This window comes from Enoplosus armatus, chromosome 14 (assembly GCF_043641665.1).
Source record: "Enoplosus armatus isolate fEnoArm2 chromosome 14, fEnoArm2.hap1, whole genome shotgun sequence".
NCBI lineage: Eukaryota > Metazoa > Chordata > Actinopteri > Centrarchiformes > Enoplosidae > Enoplosus > Enoplosus armatus.
This window is the reverse complement of record NC_092193.1, coordinates 14,611,765-14,635,688: the sequence shown is the minus strand read 5'-3', so window position 1 is coordinate 14,635,688 and position 23,924 is coordinate 14,611,765. Positions and strand designations below refer to the sequence as shown.

The 23,924-nt window shown below is 40.0% G+C and overlaps 4 protein-coding genes across 4 annotated transcripts; 3 read left to right on the top strand and 1 right to left on the bottom strand.

Annotated features, from left to right (window-relative positions):
• Positions 1-624: 624 nt before the first annotated feature.
• On the top strand, positions 625-5,001 carry LOC139297021 (junctional sarcoplasmic reticulum protein 1). The gene is given in 9 exon segments (XM_070919602.1): positions 625-676; positions 1,572-1,624; positions 1,626-1,649; positions 1,651-1,672; positions 3,402-3,430; positions 3,531-3,606; positions 3,712-3,846; positions 3,932-4,032; positions 4,102-5,001. Coding segments are annotated over 9 exon segments (879 nt in total). The 3' UTR covers positions 4,489-5,001.
• Positions 5,002-5,133: 132 nt separating this feature from the next.
• Positions 5,134-8,584, bottom strand: sf3a2 (splicing factor 3a, subunit 2). Its single transcript, XM_070919452.1, has 8 exons — positions 8,560-8,584; positions 7,372-7,644; positions 7,234-7,280; positions 6,734-6,843; positions 6,571-6,620; positions 5,973-6,113; positions 5,819-5,887; positions 5,134-5,709 (listed from the first exon to the last, which is right to left on the bottom strand). The coding sequence occupies exons 2-8, from the start codon at positions 7,567-7,569 to the stop codon at positions 5,434-5,436; spliced, it is 891 nt and encodes a 296-aa protein (XP_070775553.1). The 5' UTR covers positions 7,570-7,644; positions 8,560-8,584; the 3' UTR covers positions 5,134-5,433.
• A 1,336-nt stretch (positions 8,585-9,920) lies between these two features.
• On the top strand, positions 9,921-13,794 carry plekhj1 (pleckstrin homology domain containing, family J member 1). Its single transcript, XM_070919337.1, has 6 exons — positions 9,921-10,262; positions 10,449-10,516; positions 10,656-10,722; positions 10,932-11,022; positions 11,986-12,049; positions 12,583-13,794. Exons 1-6 carry the CDS (start codon positions 10,169-10,171, stop codon positions 12,673-12,675), a joined length of 477 nt encoding a protein of 158 aa, XP_070775438.1. The 5' UTR covers positions 9,921-10,168; the 3' UTR covers positions 12,676-13,794.
• A 714-nt stretch (positions 13,795-14,508) lies between these two features.
• On the top strand, positions 14,509-21,408 carry LOC139296715 (fizzy-related protein homolog). The gene is made up of 14 exons (XM_070919195.1): positions 14,509-14,638; positions 16,032-16,109; positions 16,521-16,636; positions 16,834-16,897; positions 18,322-18,452; positions 18,550-18,635; positions 18,725-18,908; positions 19,068-19,133; positions 19,410-19,512; positions 19,647-19,831; positions 19,952-20,185; positions 20,602-20,706; positions 20,899-20,991; positions 21,114-21,408. Exons 2-14 carry the CDS (start codon positions 16,037-16,039, stop codon positions 21,153-21,155), a joined length of 1,482 nt encoding a protein of 493 aa, XP_070775296.1. The 5' UTR covers positions 14,509-14,638; positions 16,032-16,036; the 3' UTR covers positions 21,156-21,408.
• The last annotated feature ends 2,516 nt before the right edge of the window (positions 21,409-23,924 follow it).

The following is a 23,924-nucleotide window of genomic DNA, read 5'->3' as shown; positions in this document are numbered from 1 at the left end:
TTTTTATGGTAATTTATATACATTTCTTCATTCATTAAGAGTAAATCATATTTTCTACAGCTTTCTATGCTAGCAGCTCTATGAGGCTGGAGCTTCTTAGGCACAGCTGTGCTTTGAGCTAACATGCTGATGTTTAGCAGTCATAATGTTTACTGTGTTCAATTTATCAGCAAGCTAACATTACCTAATTAGCACTAAACACAAAGTACAGCTTTAACTGATATTTGGTCATAAACCAAAGTATTGCACAAATTACCGCAAGCATGACTAAAACCAATTCTAATTAGAGGATGGCAACGTCTTATATACTCAATATAAGATGGTGGTTTATAAGTCACATGACTGATTGACAGACTGCATATATGGACACTTCGGATACGTCTTCAGACACCACCTTGATGGGGGTAAGATTTCCAAAAATGTTTGGTGAATAAAGAATGATTTAACGACGAGTTGTTTAAATTTAAAAGCAACACTCTTTCTGAATGACAGAAATTCGTTTTGTCAGTTTTTGTACATTACATCATATGATGCAGCTCTGCATTTGAGACCCCCAGCCTTCTCTTGGCCAGTTGACCCCCGGCGAAGGTTACAGAGCTTATGTCCAATTCAAAGTGATTACTGATGGGTATAGCAATGTGTGATTCAGCTGGAAATGGGCAGAGTCCCAGCAAAGGTATGAGTCATCAACATCGCCACAAGTCTGTTTACCAACACTTCCTCTCCCCTCCCACATAAAGGTGGCCTGCAACCACCTCACCCTGATATAACCCAATCATCTTTACATCTGTTGCTCTGCTTCTTGTTAGCGGCCTCCACATCACGTAAAGAGGTGAATTTGCCTGACAGCTTCACACACACACACACACACACACACACACACACACACACACAGTATCAGAATATCCACTTGCCTCCTTCAGTTGACATGATTGGTGAAGAAAGATGCACTAAGGCAACATAAATAATATAATTTGATAAAAAGAAGCGACTGACAAAATGGTCATATTATATCATTAAGTGTTTGATGAAGAGGGTGCGGCCGATGGTCAGCTCATAAAAAGGAAGTGTGTCAGCCCCTCTGTTAATCTGCATGACAGCAAGTCTGTCTGACAGACTTCATTTGTAGAGCAGAGCAGCCTGAAACTCCATCTTCCAAGTCCAGTGGCGCTCTCTGCTGGTGAAATACAAAAGAGTGTCCATATAATGTCCAGGCATTCAGGCAAAAAGTGGGAAATAAAACCTTTTCCATACACAACTCTGTGTTTTTTCCATCTGTTTCAAAACATGAAACCATTTGTTACAGTTTTTATTCATAGGGGTGTTGCCCTAGTTGCTCAAAATCTGTGGGATTCATGAATTGTAACTTCTTTGATACCAAATAAGATACAATTTTCCCAACTTGTTACAACCTTCTTGGGCCTTCTTCTTCCCCTCTCAGCCCTCTCTTGGGATTTGACAGCTGTATGGCTCATGTTAATGTCGACCCTGCCTCAGTCAACGCCTCTGACTGACACTCAATTCTTTTTGTTTTTTTCATTCTTCGGCACCTGTGCTTGGATGTCAGACAGTTCGGAGCGTGACTCTGCTGCCATCTCTGCAGAGGAACAACAGGCACTGTGACAAAAGGTTCCCACGACTCTGCCCGGTGGGACCCCAAATGTCGAGGCAGGTAGGTCCTTATTTCAATCAGGGTCAAAGGTTAGGCTTCATTGCGAGAGAGGATAGCCAGGGGTATAAGGGTAAAGTAACATCAGCCCTTTTATCTTTTTGTGTATTTATATGCAGTGTGTATCCATCTGTCCCTCCAGTGGCATTGCTTCATCTATTTATAGGGCTGCTAGGACATTAGCTCAGTGTCCGTGTAGAAATGTCGTGTAAGACATAAGGGCCTCACAGCATTCATCCGTAAATGTGAAGGTCAAAAAACTGCTCCAGTTTTATTCATGAGGTCGAGTTTGACCTTTTACTTGTATCATTTTACGCAGTCAAAATGGAACGCTGATGAGACAATGGAAATAACTTTTTGTCTTTAGTACAAAGTGAAGAATACTGATAAGAACAGCTGCAATGGCACTGGTCCACTGAATCATCTTGTTTTTGGAAGCTAACAGCTGGCAAGAAAAGCATTTCTTAAAAATACCAACAACCCATAGGCTGAACCGGCCTCTGACAACAGCCAGGTCCACATGCAAAGTTTTGTGTAATGTATTACATATCTAAATCAGCTAAATACTTTTTTAAACAAACTCTTGAGCCACTTCCATTTGTTCCCTCTCTCTCTTTCTCTCTCAGGGAAGGGATGGAAGAAAGCTATGAGACATTTGAGGAGGAGTTAGGGCCACCAAGAGCAGATCCTCCTCCACAGAAGCCTGTTCGACAGATCCGCAGACCAGGTGGTGACACACACACACACACACATACACACACACACACACACACATACACACACACACACACACACAGAATCTGTAATGCCTGCACATAAAAGCCTTCATCCATTGTGCATATATTGTACTACTCTATAAATACTTGGGAGCAGCAGCAAAGGGAGCCACTGAAACATGACTCCTGGTCAAAGGCAACACAGTGATAATGCAACTCGGCCATGCTGAATGGATGGCAGGTGTAATAAGCTTCACTCCCTCCAAACACATACAGAGTCCTCTTAAAAGACCATGTGGGAGAAAGTATTTTTATTTGACAGTACTTTGGTCCTGACTGAAGTCATCATATACAGTCTTTCATGGTCTCCAGAAGATGAATCCTACTGACTTTGGTGACCTCCAGACTTTTCCTCTTGTGTCAGCATGAGGTTGACATTTGTGGTTTTCAATGAAGTGTCTGTTAAATTTGGTGTAGGCATTCATGCCCCCCTCAGGATGAGTTGTAATAACTTTGACGATCCCATGACTTTTCATCTAGTGCCATCATCAGGTCAAATATTTATTTAACCAATACTTATGGTTAAAAAAAACTGCAAAACTATTGAAATTCCCATCAGCCTTAGCTGTACTTTGTGTTTAGTGCTAATTAGCAAATGTTAGCATGTTAACACGCTAAACTAAGATGGTGAACATATTAAACATTATGTTAGCATTGCATTGTGAGTATGTTTGTAGGCTGATGTTAGCATTTAGCTCAATGCACAGCCTCACAGAGTCTCTAACTTGTCTGTAGACTCTGTTATGTCTGAAATATGACTTTGGCACAGTAGACTTGTATTTAAGAGGTTAATAAAATGGAGCATATGTTGGCCAACAATAATGTATGAATATAATTAATAATTAAATTATGTGGATAAATAAATTCCAGATTGACGGCATGGTTATTTGGGCTTTTGTTTGTTGTTTATGTTTTATAATATCACCCCTTATTAAATCTCCATCTGTCTGTTTCAGAAATGTACGCTACAAGGAAAATCAGAGAGGTTAGTTGGAAAACAATCAATGTGAACAATTTTTCACGTGTTCACATTCCTAATCTTTCCTAAGTACTTTTTTTCAAAGCGACATATTGTTCTCTAATAGGAAATGGCTCCAGTTCCACAGCAACCCAGAGCAGAACCCAGGACGTTACCCAGGGAACTCAGCTTCCCCAAAACAAGTGAGTCATTCCCATCGTCCTCCTCAACCCTTGTCAGCTGTTAATGTTTACTTACGTAGCAATTACAATAAAAGCTCCCCCTCCTCTTTCTTGCATTTCCTTCAGCATCCTTGCATAAAGCCTTGTCCATTCAAGACCTGGCCCATATTGAAACACCGTGGGAGAACGTCACCCTCAACCGCTGTTTGTTTGTGGCCATTACCATCCTTGTGCTCACCTCAGGCTTTCAGAGGCTTCACGGCAAGTAAACTAGCAAGCAAAAGTAGGACCACAGATACAAAATGACATGCTTTCTGAGGCTGAGTGATCTCTTTCCAAATAACAGAAACTCTGCGTGGTCAGGGGACAGCAGAGGAGGAGGAAAAAGAAGTTGGACTGGCAGTGAGACGGTCAGGCACATTACGACACAGAGGCCAACCACCAGAGGTAAAGAGTAACACTTCAACAGCTGTACATGTACTGTGTCAACTACTTCATGTGTTCTCCCCCCTCCAGCCTGAGACAACTCTATGGGAGGTCATGTTTTGGTGGCTGCCAGACCTAGACGATGAAGAGGATGAGGAGGAAGATAACGATGATGATGATGGGGAAGTCAAAAGAGGAAAGCCAAAGAGAGGAGCAACAGCACGAACATCAAGAGGTCTCAGAAACAAGCCGCTACCAGACAAAAAGCTCATGAAGCGAAGAGACGGGAAATTAAAAGACAGGAAAGCCAAGAGAGCAAAGGACGAAGAAACCAAAGACAAGAACGAAAGAGATGAAACGGAGGAGCCCGAACAAGCAACAGATGATGAAAATGAGGATGAAGGAAATGAGGAGGTAGTGCCGAAGGATACCAAGTTAGAGAAACAGAAAGAGAAGAAAAAGACTCAAAAGGGATGAGTCGATTCTTTCTCTCGTGGCAGACACCAGTTTATTTTCTTAACAATTTTCACGTGAATTGATTTCAAACCATCCATTGAAAGGTGACAATATCGTATCAAATAGATCTTCTCTGTCAAATACCACCTGAGACTCAGAAATAATGTGTGCTTCAGTCAACTGACCGCACGCAATTAGTGTCAATGTGTTACAGCTTTTTGTTGCTTTGCTAGACAGATTTGATTTTGTGAAGTGGAGCTTTGAGTTACCTGTAAAGACTTTTGAAGTTATTGTGCCGACTGCTCTCTTTTGAATGTCCATGTGATGATTTGATTCCATTTAGTGTTGAAAGATCTACACCTTTAATAAACTGCTTGTCAACCATGGCAGCTCAGTTAACTGTCAGTAGTACGTAGCTAGAAGGGACTGAACATGGATAACTAATCATCGAGGGGTTTTCATTTGACCCACCTGAGAGCTGCTTCAGAGAGCCCCGTTAAAAAGGTCTTCTGTCCATTAAAGACAAGCTTGTATCCTGATCAGACACCTCGAGTCTAAATATTTCAGGAACTTCTGCAGTGTTTCTCTTCTGCTGTGACAATCACAGGAAACACCAATAAATCTTTGTGTGTGATGTCTTTGTAAAGACAGACTTTGAAAGGCAAATGTTTTTCTCCACAGAATTTAATTACAAAAACAGCATCTTAAAAGACAAGCTACTTTCAATCATAGCTCCATATCCAGAATCTAAGCATTTATACAAAACAGTGTGGTCATACGGGCTGCCCTACACATTTACATAAACAAATGTATATAAATCGACTAAATGTGGACTTTAAAGATCATTTGAGGGAAAAAAACTGAATGTAGCTGCAATATGTAAAAAGGAAGGTGGACATTGTAGACAGGCAGGGCAATGTGACTGCTCACCATGAAAGACAGCAGTCATGATACGCTGGTAGGGGATCAATTATTAGACATTGAAAGGCCGTCAGGTGGAGGCGGCCTCATTGGCATGGGGGGCATGGGCATCTGAGGGGGCATATGGGGGGCACCCGGGGCACCAGGTGGGAGAGGGGGGACGTGCATCCCTCCTGGTGGGGGAGGGGGCATAGTATCATTTGGTGGACGAGGTCCAACTCCACTCATGAGAGGAGGGGGGCGCTTCACACCTGCAGGAGGTGCTGGACCGCTGGACTGGGTAACAGATTTCTCCATTTTGAAGTGGAACTGTAGGAAGAACTGTGAATAAAAAAAAAAAACATGAAAGGTTAAAGCACGTATCTCCCGTTCTCAAATTAAATATCCAGGTTGACTTTGTGGTAACAAATGTTAATCAGCTTATCAGTACCTGTTTAGTTTCTCTGTTCCAGTGGGTCCAGAAGCGGTTTTCTGCTTTATCAATTTCTCTACTGGGGACCTAAAAGAGCAAAGAGGTTCGTGTTATGTCGCAGCAAGAAGAAATTCATTATAAAGAGCAAAACAGAAGTGCAGCTCCCACTCACCTTAAAGGCAATAGTCTCATATGGTTCAGCAGCCAAAAGCAGGTACTGCCAGCGGCGATCAGGTGGCTCGATGCGCTGTTCGTAAGCAGACATGAAACGATGCCTGGGTCCAATTCCTTCAGCGATCTCTGGGTAGTCAATCTGAAGAACAGAGAGAAGGGAGAAAAAAAGGAGTTTATAGATTTGTCTCTTGACAGTCAGTAACCTCAACGACTAAAAACAAGATTCAATTATTACTACTGCGGTAAGCACTTTTAGAACTTGAAGGTGATGCTTTGTATCTGTGATACCGAATTTCAGTAGACAGTTGCTTTCTTCATTTTGGCCAATTTGTCACGTTAACAAAATTGTAGGTATGTGACCAAATAAGTGTGGCAAAAATTCTAACTTATTAACAACATTTGCTCTGCTCAAATCTGCTGCAAGCTCCTCCATAAAGAAGAGATGTCAATAAACAAATAGTGAGTGCTGGCTTTAACATGTGGCGTTGTATTAGACAGCTGTTTGAGATGGAGAAAACCTCAGTTTCTTAGAAGTATATTGCCAGCCTTGGGTAGAGAATATCAGCCATTTCAGATGTCAGTGGTGACACACTAACCTGGAAAAGCAAGGACTGCTGTCCAGTCTCTGGGTCCCTCTGCTTGGTTACTATAAAGAAGAAAAAGACATAGATCATACATTAAAATACAAAACATTTGAAATCATTATCAGCATAAACTAAATAATGACTGCACTCATGCATAACCCCGCAGCCAGCTTACCTTTGTACCCTGGCCGACCAATTTTGACAAACTTCTTAACCTCTACTTTCACTTTCGCTGGTGCTGGCTGTGCAGGAGCTTCTTTTGCTTCCTTGGCTGCTCTCCGCGCTCTGAAACAAACAAAACATATTGTTTTTCACTGTTCACATTGGACACAGTGGGTTTTGCTCTGTCAATTAACAGCAACCATGAAATAACTGATGATCCATCACAAGTCTAGTATATGTAAAGTGGACCTGTGGTTTGACACATTTATTATAGTATTAGATATTATTATAGAAAGGTGAGGTAAAATGAGTCCGTCACAGTAAACACAACATAAACAAATACAAATTATGGGCTGTGTGAAATCAATTCCTGGTGTAGCTGTATGCATAGCTGCAGGCCAGCTTAACCCATGGTTGCTTTGACAAAGCAATAACTCTGAACTCAGCACAGCTGTGTGTTGACCAAATCATCAGTTTAACCGAACCAAAACCTATAGACAGATGTGGACTTACAAGTTGGTCTGATGTTTCTTTCCTTGTGTGTGAGCCAAGTAGCTGCCCTGTAATGCAGAGGAGAGCAGTTTGTTAGCTTTACTCAGATAACAAGAAATAGTTCAGATAACATAATCTGGGAAAAATGTGCCTACTCACCTCATTGTTATGAAGTGTCAAGCAAAGTTTGCACTCATATGATCCTAAATGATTCTTCATAAAGTAGGGGTCTTTGTTGATGTCAATGGTCTCCAGGGCCAGCTGACGTAACCGCTCTCGCCTATCACGGTTACTCTCAGAGGCAGAGGCCACCCCACCGCTCCCCGTCTTCCCCCCAGCTCGATGCTGGAAATCCATCTTTACAAGGTGATGGGCTCAATCACGCAGACACCCACACTTGTCAGGTACTCAAAGTAGATCCTTCCTGATTATCTGAGGAGAAATAAAGCACACAATGTTGCCAGGGATGTAAATAGTGAATAATATTTACTGTTATAACTGTACTGTGTATTCCTGGATTGTGGTACAACACAGTACAACATGTGGAGTTACACTACCACTTCTGAGTAAATATACAGCTACTGATTACTACTACTAACTGCATTTGCTGTATTGATACTTTGATTTATTGATCAGATAATACTACGATTTGAAAGTAAGTTCAAGTCTTATGTGCGTGTATACCGTTTGAAAAGCAGATATAGTAAATTAAGTGCACCTTTAATTTAAAAAAATGTTAAAAACAACAACATGCGGTTGTCACATTTAGTTATCAGTTTCACAAGAAACCGCAATACTGTAGAGTGTTAATTTTCAAAGACAGGTTTTCATTCACTCATTTAGACACATTTACATTTCTGTGACTAGTCTGGGTTATATTTCATGTGTTTTAAAAACAACACAATGACTCCTCGGTCCTCTCTTTCCTGAGGTTATTTATGCTAACTTCCCTTGCAAGGGATCTGTCTAACTACTGGGAAGTAAAGCAAACGGGTAACAGCATAGTTATTTAACCAAATAGATCTTAATTCATTGAGAAAGTTTACCACAATTAACAGTTTTATCACGCTGCTATACAAAAGCATTATATTGAGTCATCTCTACAAAATCCAGTTAGCATAACGTAATGCTAACGTTAGCTACTGAATGCATTACAACAATGCTAACGCTAAGCTAACGGTGTTGCCAGCTAGTAATGAATAGATTTTAACAATTTTGAATGATCAAACGACACGTAAAATGTAGCTAGCGCTGTATATATGATAAGAAATTCGTTAATTCCACGATGAAACGATAACTATACATGACAAGATAGTACAAACTGTTCTTTTTGTCCAAAACACTCACCGACTCCACAACGTTATGATCGTGCCACCATACATTTGTAGTGCGCATGCTCAAGTGGCTTGTTCATGCTCTCCGTCGTTTTTTGGCGGTTGGTAAACAGCTTCCGGTTCATTACCGCCACCTCCTGGACTGGAGCGAGGGCCGGACTGATTTTCCTGAAAAAACAATGATGGACCACATTTTTTCCCAAAACTCCACCATGTCCTAAAGGTTAAATACTTTTAATTAATTAATACCAATTAATATCTTAATAAAAATATTTAAATCTTTATCAATAAGGCAAAACCCACAAACAGCTCTTCAAATATCTATGGGAGAATGATTGAATAAATCCATAGAGTTTACAGTTATCATTTTTTACACCTATTTATTTATTTTATTATTTACTTTTTGACTTTATTATCCCATGCAAAACATTTATCTCATAGACAAACTATTCAAGCTGACCTATAAACACATCTAAAATCAAATATAAAGTAGATCTGATTAGTCCTAAATATTGACCCCGAACACAAACACTACTTATACGTTATATTAACGTACATCACCCCTGTCCCCCCTGCGTTACATTAACGCACCCACCCCCTACTGGACACTTTACCTGGACACTTTACTTTATTCTGGTCACTGCACTGTTGTTATTTATCTTATCTTATTTTTATTTTTATTCTTATTCTTATTTTAGCTTTTATATTCTACTTATTTGTTATTAAAACAATAGCACCTTCAGACCACAGCAAATTCCTTGTAATGTATGTTACTTGGCAATAAACAGTTTCTGATTCTGATTCTGATTCTGATAGCCTAGTCTTCATTGAATACATTTTTGCTCTTCACTCCTTTACTCTCTTCTTCTTGCTTTTCCCACTGGTTTCTAAACAGGGTTATACATGTCACGTCAAGTCAAGTCAATTTTATTTACAGCAGATTCGTCTATAAAGAAAATAATCGTTAGTTGCAGTACAGTAAAATCCAGCTTTTACATTAATGCATGAGTAATAATAATCTAATCTAATCTAATGATATTATATAAAATAGTATAACTGTCACAGGGGGCATTTTTCTGTATTGACTACTTCTACTTTTAATACTTTGATTATGTTTTCCTGATCATACTTACAAACTAAAATAACATTTTCAATGCAGGACTTTTACATGTAACAGAGCATTTTACAGTGGGGTATTAGTGCTTAACGTTATGTAAAGGATCTGGATACTTCCTCCTACAGTTCTGCATCATGAAGTATTCGTAAACGCGCTGTTCGCCTAGTTTGACCCTCACTGTCTACCGTACTATTAGCAGTGAGGAGTGTCACTGCCAACCGAGAGGAGTGTATGTGTGTGTGTGTGTGTGTCCTGTATGTAGCATGAAAGAGAAGTCCGACTCCACTGTATTAGCTTGACTGAAGAAATGACCAAACACACTCCGTCACATTTCGAGAAGCTCAGATAGCGAGACAGCGACGTTTAGACGAAACTGTTACTACTTGTTACTATTGTTATATCACCCCATTATTATGCTGTCGGTCGTGGGAATGGCTCTGCCATAGCGAAAGTAGGTAGCCCTGTGACTGCCTCCTACCTGTGTTTTACTGCGTCAGTGACCGTGATGCGTTTCAACGAGAAGGAGCTGGTCTCTCTGAGCCGCCAGCCCTCAGAGAAAGCAGCTGAGCTGGGGATGCGAGGACCCAAGAAAGGAGACGGTAACACGGTTTATTACATACCGACTCAGCTCTTATCGCACCTTACTATTTCCGTTTCGTGTAATGTTAGATGTTGGCTAATGTTAGAGATAGTTCCTGTTCATGTCATTCATCAGCTGTGGTGACAACAGCACTGTTTGTCTGTGATGTGAAGTTTCATCTCAGTTACTTTTTGTTATCAAACAGTTGTGAAGAAGAGGCTGGTGAAACTCGTCGTTAACTTCCTCTTTTATTTCCGGACTGATGAGGAGGAGGTCAGTTGAATCAATATTTGAACACCTGTCTGTATTGCATTTATTGTCACAGCATTGCCTTGCCTGTGCCTCCTGATAAAGTGAAACAACTTCTTTTAAAGGACAATAATCTATATTAAGTCATTTTTTGATTTGACAGCCAATTGGAGCTCTGCTGCTGGAGCAGTGTCGGGTGGAGAAGGAGGACAGCCAGACCTTCTCTATCGGTGAGCTGCAGTATCTACACAGTTACATTACTAACCTGCACTGCTGACTGGTTTCACATAATGGAGTCAGTGGAGATGAGTGATGTGTGTGCTGATGCTGTTCAAACTGCATAGAGAAATGTATGGCTTCATAACTTATGACCTAATGTTACGTGTTTGTGCATTTGTACTATGTATTTCTGAATGATTCCATGTGTTTCTCTTTGTAGCATTTCTGGATGAAGCAGAGAGGAAGTATCTGTTTGAGTGTGACTCTGAAGAGCAGTGTGGAGAGTGGGTAGATGCCATTATCAAGGCCAGGTAGGACTGACTCCATCTTATTCCATTTAGAGCAGATACATGTGTTTGGTGACCAGGTAGTAACTGACATTTTATTTCAGTCAATTATCATGTAATAATACCAACATTTCTCCATTTAATATAATTACAAGCTGAATACTTTGAGATGGCAACACAATGGCATTTAAGACATAACTTTAGACTCTGAATGACTTGTGATTTGTCAGCATTTATGAAATTATGATAATGTAAATAGTCAGCACGGTAAACAAAAGTCAGTAAAACAAAAGATTCCATGTTGTTCTTTAAAATGTCGACAGTGAACAGTGGAGCATAATTCTTGCAGTAAAATATTCATACATATTGCAAAGAGTCATTGAGTGATCAATCAAAACAAAAGGCAGTATGTCTGTATTGTTCCAACTTAATTATTAAACTATAGTCATATGATGGAACATTAGTTTACTGTGTTCTCTACGACTGAATATATCACATATCTGCGTTGATAAACATGGCTCTGGTGTTGCTCTGGTGTTGGTTGAGGCCTCGGCAGTTCTGTGCGGTGTCAACAATGTGATTTGTGTTGGAACAGTTTTCAACTGATCCATCACTACTTGACCTTGTCTTGTGGTAAAGTTTACTGGGAAAAACATAATGGTCCCAAACGGGGGAGGATACGGGATCATCTTGGAGCTCTGGCTTCTTAATCGTGTTTATTATTGTGATGAAGCTATTGTACCTACATGAGCTGGGCTGATCTGCCTGGCATGGATCAGCTAACAGTCAACAACCAAAACACAGCTTTTTGGGTGGAACATGCACTTTTAATGTTCCACCTATGCCAAGATGTTCTGTATTAAGAAATTAAGACAACTGAAAACAAATGTGTTACGAGCCTAGTTACAGCCCCAGTCTTTACTGTATTTGTTTTAACACTGTTCCCCCTTTGAATGTCAGATTAATTAGTCATCTCATCTCTTGCAGTTACGAGTTCATGAGGAAGAACCTGATATTCTATCGAACTGAAATCCACAGGCTCACTGGCAAGGTGAGACCCCTCACAGCAGCATGTTAACACACTAAATGCCACACTGATGGTGCTTCTGTTCAAGGTACTAGGAAGAATTTAAGTGTGAAGTGTATTTGTGCCATGTTGGGCCCACTGAAATGCACAGGAGCATTAATATCAGCAGAAGATAAATGGTAGATCAATAGAGGAAGAAATACATTAAGTACCACAGAGAAACTTAAAAGCAATATGTCTTTTCAGAAACAATTTCCTGGTCACTCAGGATGATCAACAGACAAAAAATAGTTCCCAACTGTTCATAGCAAAGTCTGTGAAGAAATATGGCTGTTGAGGTTATCAAATGCACTTTTCCAACACTGTAAGCCACCAAACCCAAACTATCTGTATAAGTAGACACCCGTAGGGTTTAAATATGTTTTTGTGTTTGTTTGTGTGATTTCGGTGAACTAACCCTTTGATATAAAGATTGATTCTGCTTCAATAACAGGGAATTTTCTCTGCACATTCTTTGTTTTCTTACAGTCTTTACTCATTGTCTGCTTTCTCTGTAGGACCCCTTGGAGCAGTATGGTATATCAGATGAAACTCGCTTCCAGGTCAGCAATGGTCTACAACTGATGTCTAGAGACACCGCCTCCCTGTAGACCAGCGTCCTGTGTCCAGATGTACTTTATTTTCATTTTAGTTTACCTTGCCATTCCACCATTTTCACTCCTCACTGGTTTGAAAACCACAGCATTATCATAAGCACACAAGCCTTTTTTAGCTCTTCACTGCTCTGAATGTATTTCGTGTTGCTCCAGACTCACAGAGAGGTTCTTATGCTGATGTTATAGCACGATATCTGAGGCCATGCAGTGATAACTCTGATTAGTTCTTTCATGTCATTGTCGATCATAATAAGATCATAATCATGGTCTTATTTTCAGTTTAGGGTTTTTTACATGCCATTTTCTGCATCATTTTCAGACTTTGCCTTGGTTCATTGGTTGTCTGTATAAAACATATTTTATACTATGTTTCTACTTGACATACTGTATTTTTAGACAATGTGATTTTGAGAGCACTTGTGCTGTAGAGCTGTGTGTGGCTGTGACTTTCTTTCAGGACTATTAGCAATATGAGCATGACTGTGTTTACCAAGAATCAATCCAGGACATATGGACATTTGGTGTAATCTAGTGTTAATCAAGTAAATGCACACTGTTTGAAGAAGCTTATGATTATTAGATACCCTGGCCTATTTCGAAAACGTTCAGCAGTATTTACTCTCCTGATTTGAACTGCATGGGCCCTTTTGATCTGCTTAGTTGAGCCATACCTCTTACTCCATTTTTTCTCATGCAAAATAATTTTTAGCTATCCCACTATGTATTTATCAACTAGCCCATCTAGACTATTTAGTTTTAAACTATACTTTTGCACATTACTGTGTGTCAAGGTTTTTTTTTTCTCAGAATTTCAATTATGTACTTGAACCTACTGTACCTTTTCTGTGGCACACAACACCAACTTCTTTGTCAGTGTAGCTCCAACAGCTAATGGTGAGCTGACATTTTACTCTCAATCACGTTTCACTATGTGGCATTGTTCTATCCATCAAATTGGTAAACTGTCTTTCGACAGTCAGGAGTCTACCCACATACAGGATATGTCATTGAATGTGTCTTTATGTTGAACTTTTGCACATGGAATGTGTTTAGTCTGTTTTTACTTCATGTTAGATTATATTTGTTTCACTGGCATCTCTTTTTTTATACTAATAAAGCCATTTAAAAGATACTGTAAATCCATGCAGTGTGTCATCTATTAACTTGAATGAAATGTATTAACACTAAAATGTTATTTTATAAATGTGTGTATTTAATCATGGTCTGTACAATAATGGCAATGATACTGCAACTTTTGTCCTTCGCATAGACTGAATATTACAGTTACCTTCAACAATATCAAGACACATGCTGCCCTCCATTGTTTCTAATGTTAGTTTGAAAAACGCTGCACAGTTTAATGTGCAGGTTAATTTCTGCCAATTCAGTTGATCATTTTACAAATCAGTTATCAAGAAAATGTGCATATCTGGTTAAAATAAGATTATTTTAACCAGATATTATTAATCCCTCAGCTGGGAAATTTGCATTGTGGCAGCAGCATACAGGATAGTGCAATAGAGACATAAGTAGAAAATCAAGATATAATAAATAAAAACAATAGCTACTACTAACTAACTACTAACTAAAAAACAACTATTATTTACACATTTACAAATTCACAGAAACAAACTGTTGTCACTGCGCCACCTCAGTTTAGTTGGCATGTTAACAATGTGTGTTTCACATGAACTCCACTGAATATGTGGGAAGAGGTATTGTGACTGTGACACGTTTCCTTAGCAACGCAAAATGTGTGATTCAAAATCAGCGACGTCACATCCTTCCCGTGATGCTTAGCGAGCCCAAATTGAACGTTCGGCAAAAGATAACATTTGTATTTTGCTTGCTCTATTTTTAAGAGTAAAACGCATAAAACAAGATTTTTCAACTGGAATTGACACCAGTAAGAAAAGTAATTCAACGGCGCTTCACGGGAGGAGCTTATCGGGGCACGGTAGGTGTTAATACAAGTGAAGATTGTGAACAAACAATGTTGCTAATGCATTAGCCCGAGAGCTATCGTATTTTACGTTAGGTCAGCCAGCTGAGCTAGTGTTAGCATTAGCATAGCTTTGTATGTTGGATAATTTAATTATTTGGGTTTTCAAACATTTTAGTGTTGTGATTACAGATCAACGATAACCACCACAACACAACGAGTTTTTTGTTTCTTGGAACCAGCTAGCAAATACGTGTAGTTAGTAAGGTTTTACATTTATACTTTGCTTGTTTTCACAAAGATAATTTAAGTGTTGTTAGCAGAGTACTGAGCCCACCCGCAGCTGATCATGAGCACTGTAACTAATGTCATTGTCATTTACGAACAGATTTGCCCCTGATTAGCTAGTTTAAGAGGGATTTAAACTAAGGCTCTTGAGTTTAACCAATTCTTTGGTTTGTCGTTGTAGTCGTATCGATGGATTTTTCATGCCTTTAACTGTAATGGACAGTTTTGTTGCCTAATTTATCACAACACAGCAATTACGAAGTCGGATTTCTCTCATGGTTATCTCTAGGAATGCTTCCTGAAGGTGACTATAACGTTGGTCTTTTCATTATAATCCAGTGAAATGTTATTGACATTAACTAAATGACTTTCTTTACCTAATAACAAATGTGATAATAAGTCGATACCGGAGGAACGTCTTGTGTTTAGTGTGATACTCGTTGTCCCATGAGAGAACATGTGAAACAACACGGCTTGCCAGTAAGCCTTCAGCAGTGAATTTAGCAAAGTGGATCATTTAATTTGTCATGTCAAAACATGTACGTGGCTATTACAGAAAGATTACAACAAAAAATTGATAATGTTCTGATAATCCATTCATTGTTAAAGTAATTTATCAAGTTCAATGTCAAACATTTGCTGGTTCCAGCTCCTTAAATGTGAACATTTGCTGCTTTTCTCTGTTAGACATCACCATGGGCAATGGAAACTTGTGATGAGTGTTTTTTCACAATTTCACAATATTTGTTTTAATTAATTCATTGATTGAATATAAGAGTTATTTCCAGTGCTTCACAGCAGCCTTATGTCTTAGTTTGCTTATCAGTCATTTATGAGCTAAGTAGCCATAGCTGTCAATATATTACAGTTGTTTGCGAATTGCAGAAATATATATTTTGCCACATTACTGGTAGACATCTGCTCTCTTTTTTCAGACACGTCAGTGGTGAGTCAGACAAAATATGCAAGAAGTCAGCAAGTCATAACTATGAGAGTACCAGTGTCTGTTACTTATCATCTGACACATGCATATATGTCCATTCTGGAAACTGTGGTTTTTATGATTGTTTTTATCTCACAGTTTTACGATTGTGTTAATCGGTCTTATCTTGTTTTTCAGGCATCATGGATCAGGACTATGAGTGCAGGCTGCTCAGGCAGATCAACATCCAAAATGAGAACGCAAGCCCCATAGTAAGTAAATAATACACACCCTTTTATTTCCTCTTGAACCAGTAGTTCTTAAAAAGAATGATTATAGATTGCCTCACCTTGCCAGGGTTAACAGTCTTGACAAGTACGTGACTATTATGATTAGGTCATTATTTTGAACATGATAGCATGATGGGAGCCCCTCCCAAAGAGGATTGTTAACTAGCAAAGGACTTACGATAGGCGGAAAGGGTGTTACTCTCAGTGTGTTGGAAGAATAAACGGTTTAACAGGCCATCCTCTTCATTTGACGATGTCACTAGTGTTGAGTGATAACAAGACCTTACTGGCCAAATGACTGAGTTTTGTGAATGTAGCCTCCTGTTGTTCACACCTCAAACAAATGCACCATCTGCCATCGTTCTCCTCTCCTCTCTTGTGTAGAAAGCTGTAGGAGCGGTGCGAGCTCTGACACCCACCAGCTCCCCCCTGTCCTCCCCTAGCAAACATGGCGATCGCTTCATTCCCTCCCGGGCTGGAGCCAACTGGAGTGTCAACTTCCACCGCATCAATGTGAGTCTGCGACAATACACCCAGGACTTCACTGTCTTTCCTATCAAAAGAACAGTGTTCTCGAGATCAGAGTGTCGATTATGGCTTACAAGGAAACACTATCTATTCACATTTTTCTTTAATTTCTCTGTAAATACATAACACGCTTAAAGATTTGGTTGAAAGTGATCATTTATTTATTTCATTGTCTGAAACAGGAAATTGAAAAGTCGCACAATCAAAACAGGAAAACCAAAGACGGCACAACAGACAGTAACAAAGGTAATCAATCCACCTTTATACTAAGAGACTGGAGCTGCGACAAATAACAATATATTGTGTTAAAGTGTCTTGAAATATGTACATTCACATTTAGCGAAACACAAACAAGTTAGTTATGTTTAGGGGCTGCAACTAATGATTATTTTTATTATCGATTAATCTTATTATTTCTTTAATTGTTTTGTATATAAAATGTCAGAAAATATTGATAAATGCCATTATAATGTCCCTCAGCCAAAGGTAATGTATTCAAATTGCTCTTTTTTTATTTGAAAACCCCAAGATTTTCAGTTTGCCTTCATATATGACAAACAAAAGCACCAAATCCTCACATTTGAGAAGCTTGAACCAGAAAATTTTATATAATTGCCTGAAAGTGTGCATGCAGCCTGTGACAGTTGCTCCTGTTTGTTTTCTTATTTTTGTACTTTTCTCCTTTATTCCTTTATCATAACTTCGTATTTTTAACTTTTTGAAGTTGTGCCCTTTCCAAACATGCTGGTAGAGAGAGTTCTGGTACTTTTTTTTTACCCTTGTGTAATTGATCAATAAAGTATTTCTGATTCTGGAAAATCAGTATTATATACATTTTTATATGACTATAATGGTAGCCGATTTATTTTTTGTTGATTGATTATTCGATTCATTGTTGCAGCTCTAGTTTTGTTTTTGGTACAGTGGCACCAATATCATGAATCTGATCCAGAGGCACAGCTACTGTATATATCCTTCCTTTACTGCAGACATTTGAACTATGAACTGTTGTCTTTCTAGCAGTTCAGCCTTTTGTCGATTTCTGGCTGTTTGAAGTTTTAATGATGGCACGTCTGTGTGTTGCTGTGAGTGTAAAATGTAGCCCAATCGATATTAATATTTTAGAGTTTAAGAAATATTATAGCGATGTCTATTGGCCAATGTTACGTGTATGTTTTTTTTATATAAACAAGTACTTTTGTACCTGCCAAAATTTAAAAGTCAGTGCTCTCTGGTGGACGAACTATGTAATAGAGACTGTTTGTAAACTACCTGAAACATTCCTTTGACATGTCTGTACATCGGTTTCTTGTTACTTATCGGCCAACCTCCGCCTCAGTATCCACACATCTGTGATGATTGAACCTTTTTAACTAGAGCCCAACCAGACTCAGACCTAAAACTTCTTATAATCATGAAAAACATTGTCAGATATCTGTCTGCTCCGGTCAAACTGGATCATTTGACCTTCTCTTGTTTACTAAGCCTGGGCAGGCTCATGGAAACTAGAGATAAGGCCTGAACAAAGCTTAGTGAAAAATTCTCCCTGATCTTTAGAGATGTGAGAGAGAGAGAGAGCTAAGAAATTGCAGAGGGAGCACAGTGTTTGAACTTAATCATTTCGACAGCCTGGTTTGATTTCCCCTCTGTCTCTTCCTCTTTGCCTTTAGCGGATGGCCTGGCTTACTCGGCTCTGCTGAAGAACGAGCTGCTAGGAGCGGGCATCGAGAAAGTCCAGGACCCCCAGTCAGAGGACCGCCGTCTGCAGCCGTCCACTCCTGCCAAGAGGAGCCTTTTTAGTGTAATAACAGTTAACATGACTGGAGCGTCTAATGTACTGGTGGGGAGTACATGGGGAGTTTTTCCTGCATCACTAATCATCGGTTTGTGTTTTGTAGTATTCTGTAAGTGCTAAGAGGGCTCTGCCAGAAGAAGATGGAAACACAGTCTCTCCATATTCTCTATCACCTGTCAGTAGTAACAGGTAATATGTTTCCCTTGTCATTCCTCAAACGTTATCTCCTCCATTTGGTAGAAGTAACATTGTATTTATCACTAAAATTGTGTTTGCAGCCAGAAACTACTGCGATCGCCAAGGAAACCTACACGCAAAATATCCAAAATTCCTTTCAAAGTTCTGGATGCTCCAGAGCTTCAGGACGACTTCTACCTCAACCTAGTGGACTGGTCCTCTCTGAATGTGCTCAGTGTTGGACTGGGCACCTGTGTCTACCTGTGGAGTGCCTGCACAAGCCAGGTGAGTGTGATCTGATAAACAAGTGCATTGAGCAAAGCAGAGGCATCCAGCAGTGTATTTACTATACTGTTTCTGTATCATACATATTAACTAAAAGAGTCTTGGGATGAAATTGATCGATGTTAATCGATTTTAATTCTTTCCTCTCCGTCTTTTTAGGTGACGCGTCTATGTGACCTTTCTGTAGAAGGAGATTCTGTAACATCAGTGGGCTGGTCAGAGAGGGTGGGTTTCTCTCTCACCTGTTATCTTTTCAAATAAGGTTGTAGTCGAGCCCGCTTACCAAAACTCAATTCACATTTTAACTGATCAAGCAGAGAGTAACTGACCTGACAAAGATCCATCATGGAAAAGGACTGTTACTTGACGTTTCGTAAAGATGCAAATGGAGTTTTGGTGTGCAAGCTCTGTTTCAACCTGTTTTTTCTAAAAGCTGTTTGAAGTCATTACAGACGCTTTGTACGTCAGTGTGATATTCAAAGTGTGCGGCCTGATTTTTAGGGTAACCTGGTGGCAGTGGGAACTCATAAAGGCTACGTACAGATCTGGGATGCAGCAGCAGGGAAGAAGCTCTCCGTCCTAGAAGGACACACGGCCAGAGTGGGTGAGTTGAGAGGCTGGAGGCGGGGACGGTTGCACGAGTGAAACATTACAGCCGTCATTCATTTTCACACAGTTGTTTAGCAACATCTCTCGTTCATGGTCGGTGAATCATCCTTCCTCTGATCTCTCTGCCAGGTGCATTGGCATGGAATGCCGACCAGCTGTCGTCTGGGAGCCGCGATCGGGTCATCCTGCAGCGCGACATCAGAGCCCCGCCTCTCCAGTCTGAACGCCGTCTCCAAGGACACAGACAGGAAGTGTGCGGGCTCAAGTGGAGCACAGACCACCAGCTGCTAGCCTCAGGTGGAAATGACAACAAGGTACGTAGACGGAGAATCTCACCTGTTTGTCTGTGAGCTGCACGTCAGTGTCAGAACCACTTTTTCACAAACTCATTCCTCTACCTCCTCTTTCCCCCCGTTTCAACCTGCTGCCTCCAGTTACTGGTGTGGAACCACTCGAGCGTCCTCCCGGTGCAGCAGTACACGGAGCACTTGGCTGCAGTGAAGGCCATCGCCTGGTCTCCCCACCAACACGGCCTGCTGGCCTCCGGAGGCGGCACAGCAGACCGCTGCATCCGCTTCTGGAACACTCTGACCGGCCAGCCCTTACAGTGCACAGACACCGGCTCTCAGGTCTGCAACCTGGCCTGGTCCAAGCACACTAACGAACTGGTGAGTCGCCTGAAGCTTTTGATAGAATGCATGGTTCTGTTTGTTTTTAAATGCAGGCAAAGGTGTAATACAGTAATGTACAAGGACCTGTGTTTTAGGAATCTTAAGCTTTGCTCGCGCTGTACACAGCATCATAGAAGTTATGTGTTCGTAGTAAAGTTACCTTTTAAACTCTGAACTAAATCGAGATGACTCACTACCCAACAAGATGCAACATGTAAATGACGTCATTTCAGCATTGTTGGAAGGTGTAGCTAAAATAGGCAAAAAAAAAAAAAAACATGTACTGCATGCAAGGAGATGGATATGTTATGATTTTTATTTGACAGTATACAGGCACATACTAAGGCCCAAACTAACAATGTTCCGTTTAAGTCTGAGGCGAATATGTAGAAAACATTGTCTCTTTTCTGCAGGTCAGCACACACGGTTATTCCCAGAACCAGATCCTGGTGTGGAAGTATCCCTCTCTCACTCAAGTGGCCAAACTTACTGGACATTCCTACAGAGTACTCTACCTGGTCAGTACATACTGTGTGTGTGTGTGTGTGTGTGTGTGTGTGTGTGTGTGTGTGTGTGTGTGTGTGTGTGTGTGTGTTATCTGCAGACCATTAGTCCCAAGGTTACATAAAGCTGAAGCAAATAAAATCTACTTTTGCATACCCCTAATTACATTTTGTATATTCGGCGTATAATAATGACTTTATGTGCAGGCCATGTCCCCTGACGGAGAGGCCATTGTGACGGGAGCTGGAGATGAAACACTTCGGTTCTGGAACGTCTTTAGCAAGATGAGATCCACTAAGGTATTAATTCTTCCTGTTTTCTCACTAAAATCCCCGCCTCTGCTCTGGTCCATCTGTTACTTCCCTTTATCCGTCTGTAATTGTGTTGATCTTACCTTCTTCTGTCTCCCTCCCTCTTTTAGGAATCGGTTTCAGTGCTGAACCTCTTCACCAGGATCCGGTAGTAAGCACACCTCTGTACTACGAGGGAATGAAGCTGGGAAAGGGAATTAATCTTTGCATGTGTCAAGCTGTAAATGGGCCCCTTCTTTGAGTGTTCACCTCCGTAGTCTACAGAGGGCCCCCTCGATTGCCCTTAGTTATTTAGCCAAGTTGTAGCTGGAGGTGGGAGGGAGCTGGAGAGGTGCACAGAGTGTGGAGGGCAGAGGAGTAACATAGCCTACATACATACGTACAGTATTCCACTTCCTCCTGAACGATGGAGCCACTGCCTCGGCCAACAGACCAGTGATCTCTGATGACCGGGAGAATTTTGGGGTGTTTCTCTCCCCATGTGATTACGTTTTGTTTACAGACTGATGTTGTGCTTACCTGCCAAATATTGAGTTTGTCCTTTTGATTGTCTATTTATTTTATTCAGTTTTTGTTTTCGTTTTTTTTTTTACATATTTTAACATATATTCTTACTAGTGTGTTTGTTTCAAAGGCTGGTAGATTTCTGTCGGTTTTCGGTCTTATCTGTGGAGTATATTTGGCTTTGTTAAAAAAATCCAAGCTTGTCTTTTTATTTTACTGAGAGGCAATAATGTTTCATGCACACTGATAACAGATTACATAATCCTGTGCTGTTTTTGGATGAATGGGCCTGATCTCCTTTTTTAAATCTGACATTAAGTTAATTTTTACTCTAATGATATTAAGCAGTATTGGCTCATTGTTTCATAATCTCAAGAAAACTCTAGTAATGGCATACGGCACATCTTAGAAGACTAACTATTTGGTAACACAATTGTACATTAGAACAACTTCTTACAAAAGTAATTCACGTGAAAATTAGAAGATTTTAAGGTCACTTGACTGAAGCTTTTCAGTCGTTTTGTGTTTCTACTTTGTTAAATGGAAAATCAGGCAAAAACGAAAACACTTTGGCTTATCAGTGTAGTTTGTAACAGCAACTAAAGCACACAGTAAAAACATTTGGGATTAAATCAGTTAAATGCTGCTTTGTGCAGAGCTTCTGCTGTGTCTGCTAATATATTCAAGCTCGGGGTGCTTGTCTTTTGCTACTTCAGACTGTTTCTGTGTTGAGCAGTAATGCTCTTGTACTTTTTTTTTTTTATCTGGAAAAAGATTTCATATCATCTACATTATGTTCTCCCAGTTTTGATTTTCTTTTTTCCCCCGTTTGAATGTTTGAGTCGACTAGCGTGCCGCATTTAAACGAATGCTATTTATTTGTGTTGTGTAGAAAGGTTCTTGTACAGAAAACGGCATGTTTGTTTACTAATGCTATCTGTGGGAAGCTGATGGGCAGTTTCACTGCTAAACTCTTTGGAAATTTATTTTAATGCCACTTCAAAATCAAGACAACGCTGCCAACTTGAATTACAGAAAGAATGTTAAAAAGAAAAATATTTCTGTACTGAGAGATAATCATCAATTAAATGATCATATCTTGTACATTATGTTGTTGTTTTATTGTCCAATAACTCGAGAGTAGACCTATAAAATCAGCCTGCTGCTGTGAAGTAAAATGGGCAATATCATTGTTATATCATTCTTTCTAGCCCAGGCTTTCTTAAAGAATACTTTTATTTTATAGGTACTAACAACTATTTCCTGTGTAGTGGAAGCCTGATCTATCTTGTTCCTCTGAGCCATGGAGCTCCAAAAACACATGAATGAGCCACACTTCTGCACTGGGTGACATGTTCCTTCATCACTATGAACACGGGCACTGTCGTTTATTTTAATTCCACTCTGCTAGCGTAAATATTGACTCGAGAACCAAATGTGGTTTTATCCACAGCTGAAAATAGTCCTCAACAAATGCACTATTTATTACTGTGTGAATGGTGTTTTCTAAAATCACAGTGCCAAGCTGTTTTAGGAAATGATTTGTCCTTTATAAAAAGAAATTAATTATGCATACTTTTCTTCTGTTTTCAAGAACATGGAAAGAGCTTCAAACCTATTTATCTCTTAATGGTAGCACTCACTGGGAAGCACCATTTGGGGTCACATTTTGTTAGATATATGAGTTTCTGGTGTCCTTACCTATCGTGATCCTTCTTAGCAACATAACTATAGTTTGGTAAATATTGGAACAGCTTCAATGCTTCAGTCTCTGAACCATTCTTCCTAAAGATATTCCCAGATTTTGGTTATTTGATGATGGTGGTGGAAAAATCTCCCATTGGCGTTGAATTGGGTTGAGATCTGGTGATTGAACATTTACATATTGTATGGAATAGCCTGTATTCATTAGGTTTTCTCCACTCATTTCTTGATTTTTTTCCCCTATAATTCGTTCCTTACATAGTCACCTGTGTGCTTCAGTAGATGTGCCTTCCTGTGTTCAGACTGAACACCAGAGGGAGACATCGTGTGAGCTACTCCACAGCCAGTGATACAGAGCTACACTGCTGCTACCACACCCATACAATCAGCCTTAACCTGTGTTACCTTGAAGGTGAGAATCAGATCTAACACTCACTGGAGGAGTATCCTGTTAGTAATGTTGACTGTCTTTATAGCAGGCGGTGAGGAAGGTTAAACACCCCCACATTGTATCTGGTTTCATTTTCTCCTCAGTTACAATGAGAGCTTTGAACGGCCAGAAAACATCCTGTGGCTTCACCTTGTTCCCTGGAAGTCTGCAAATGTTCATCATATTACCAGTCCAGCCCACACAAGCATAGTTTTCACCCAGGGTATGAAAAATAATGAATGTACGCCGCCTCCAAAAGCTCCCACACCTCTGCTCGTGCCCT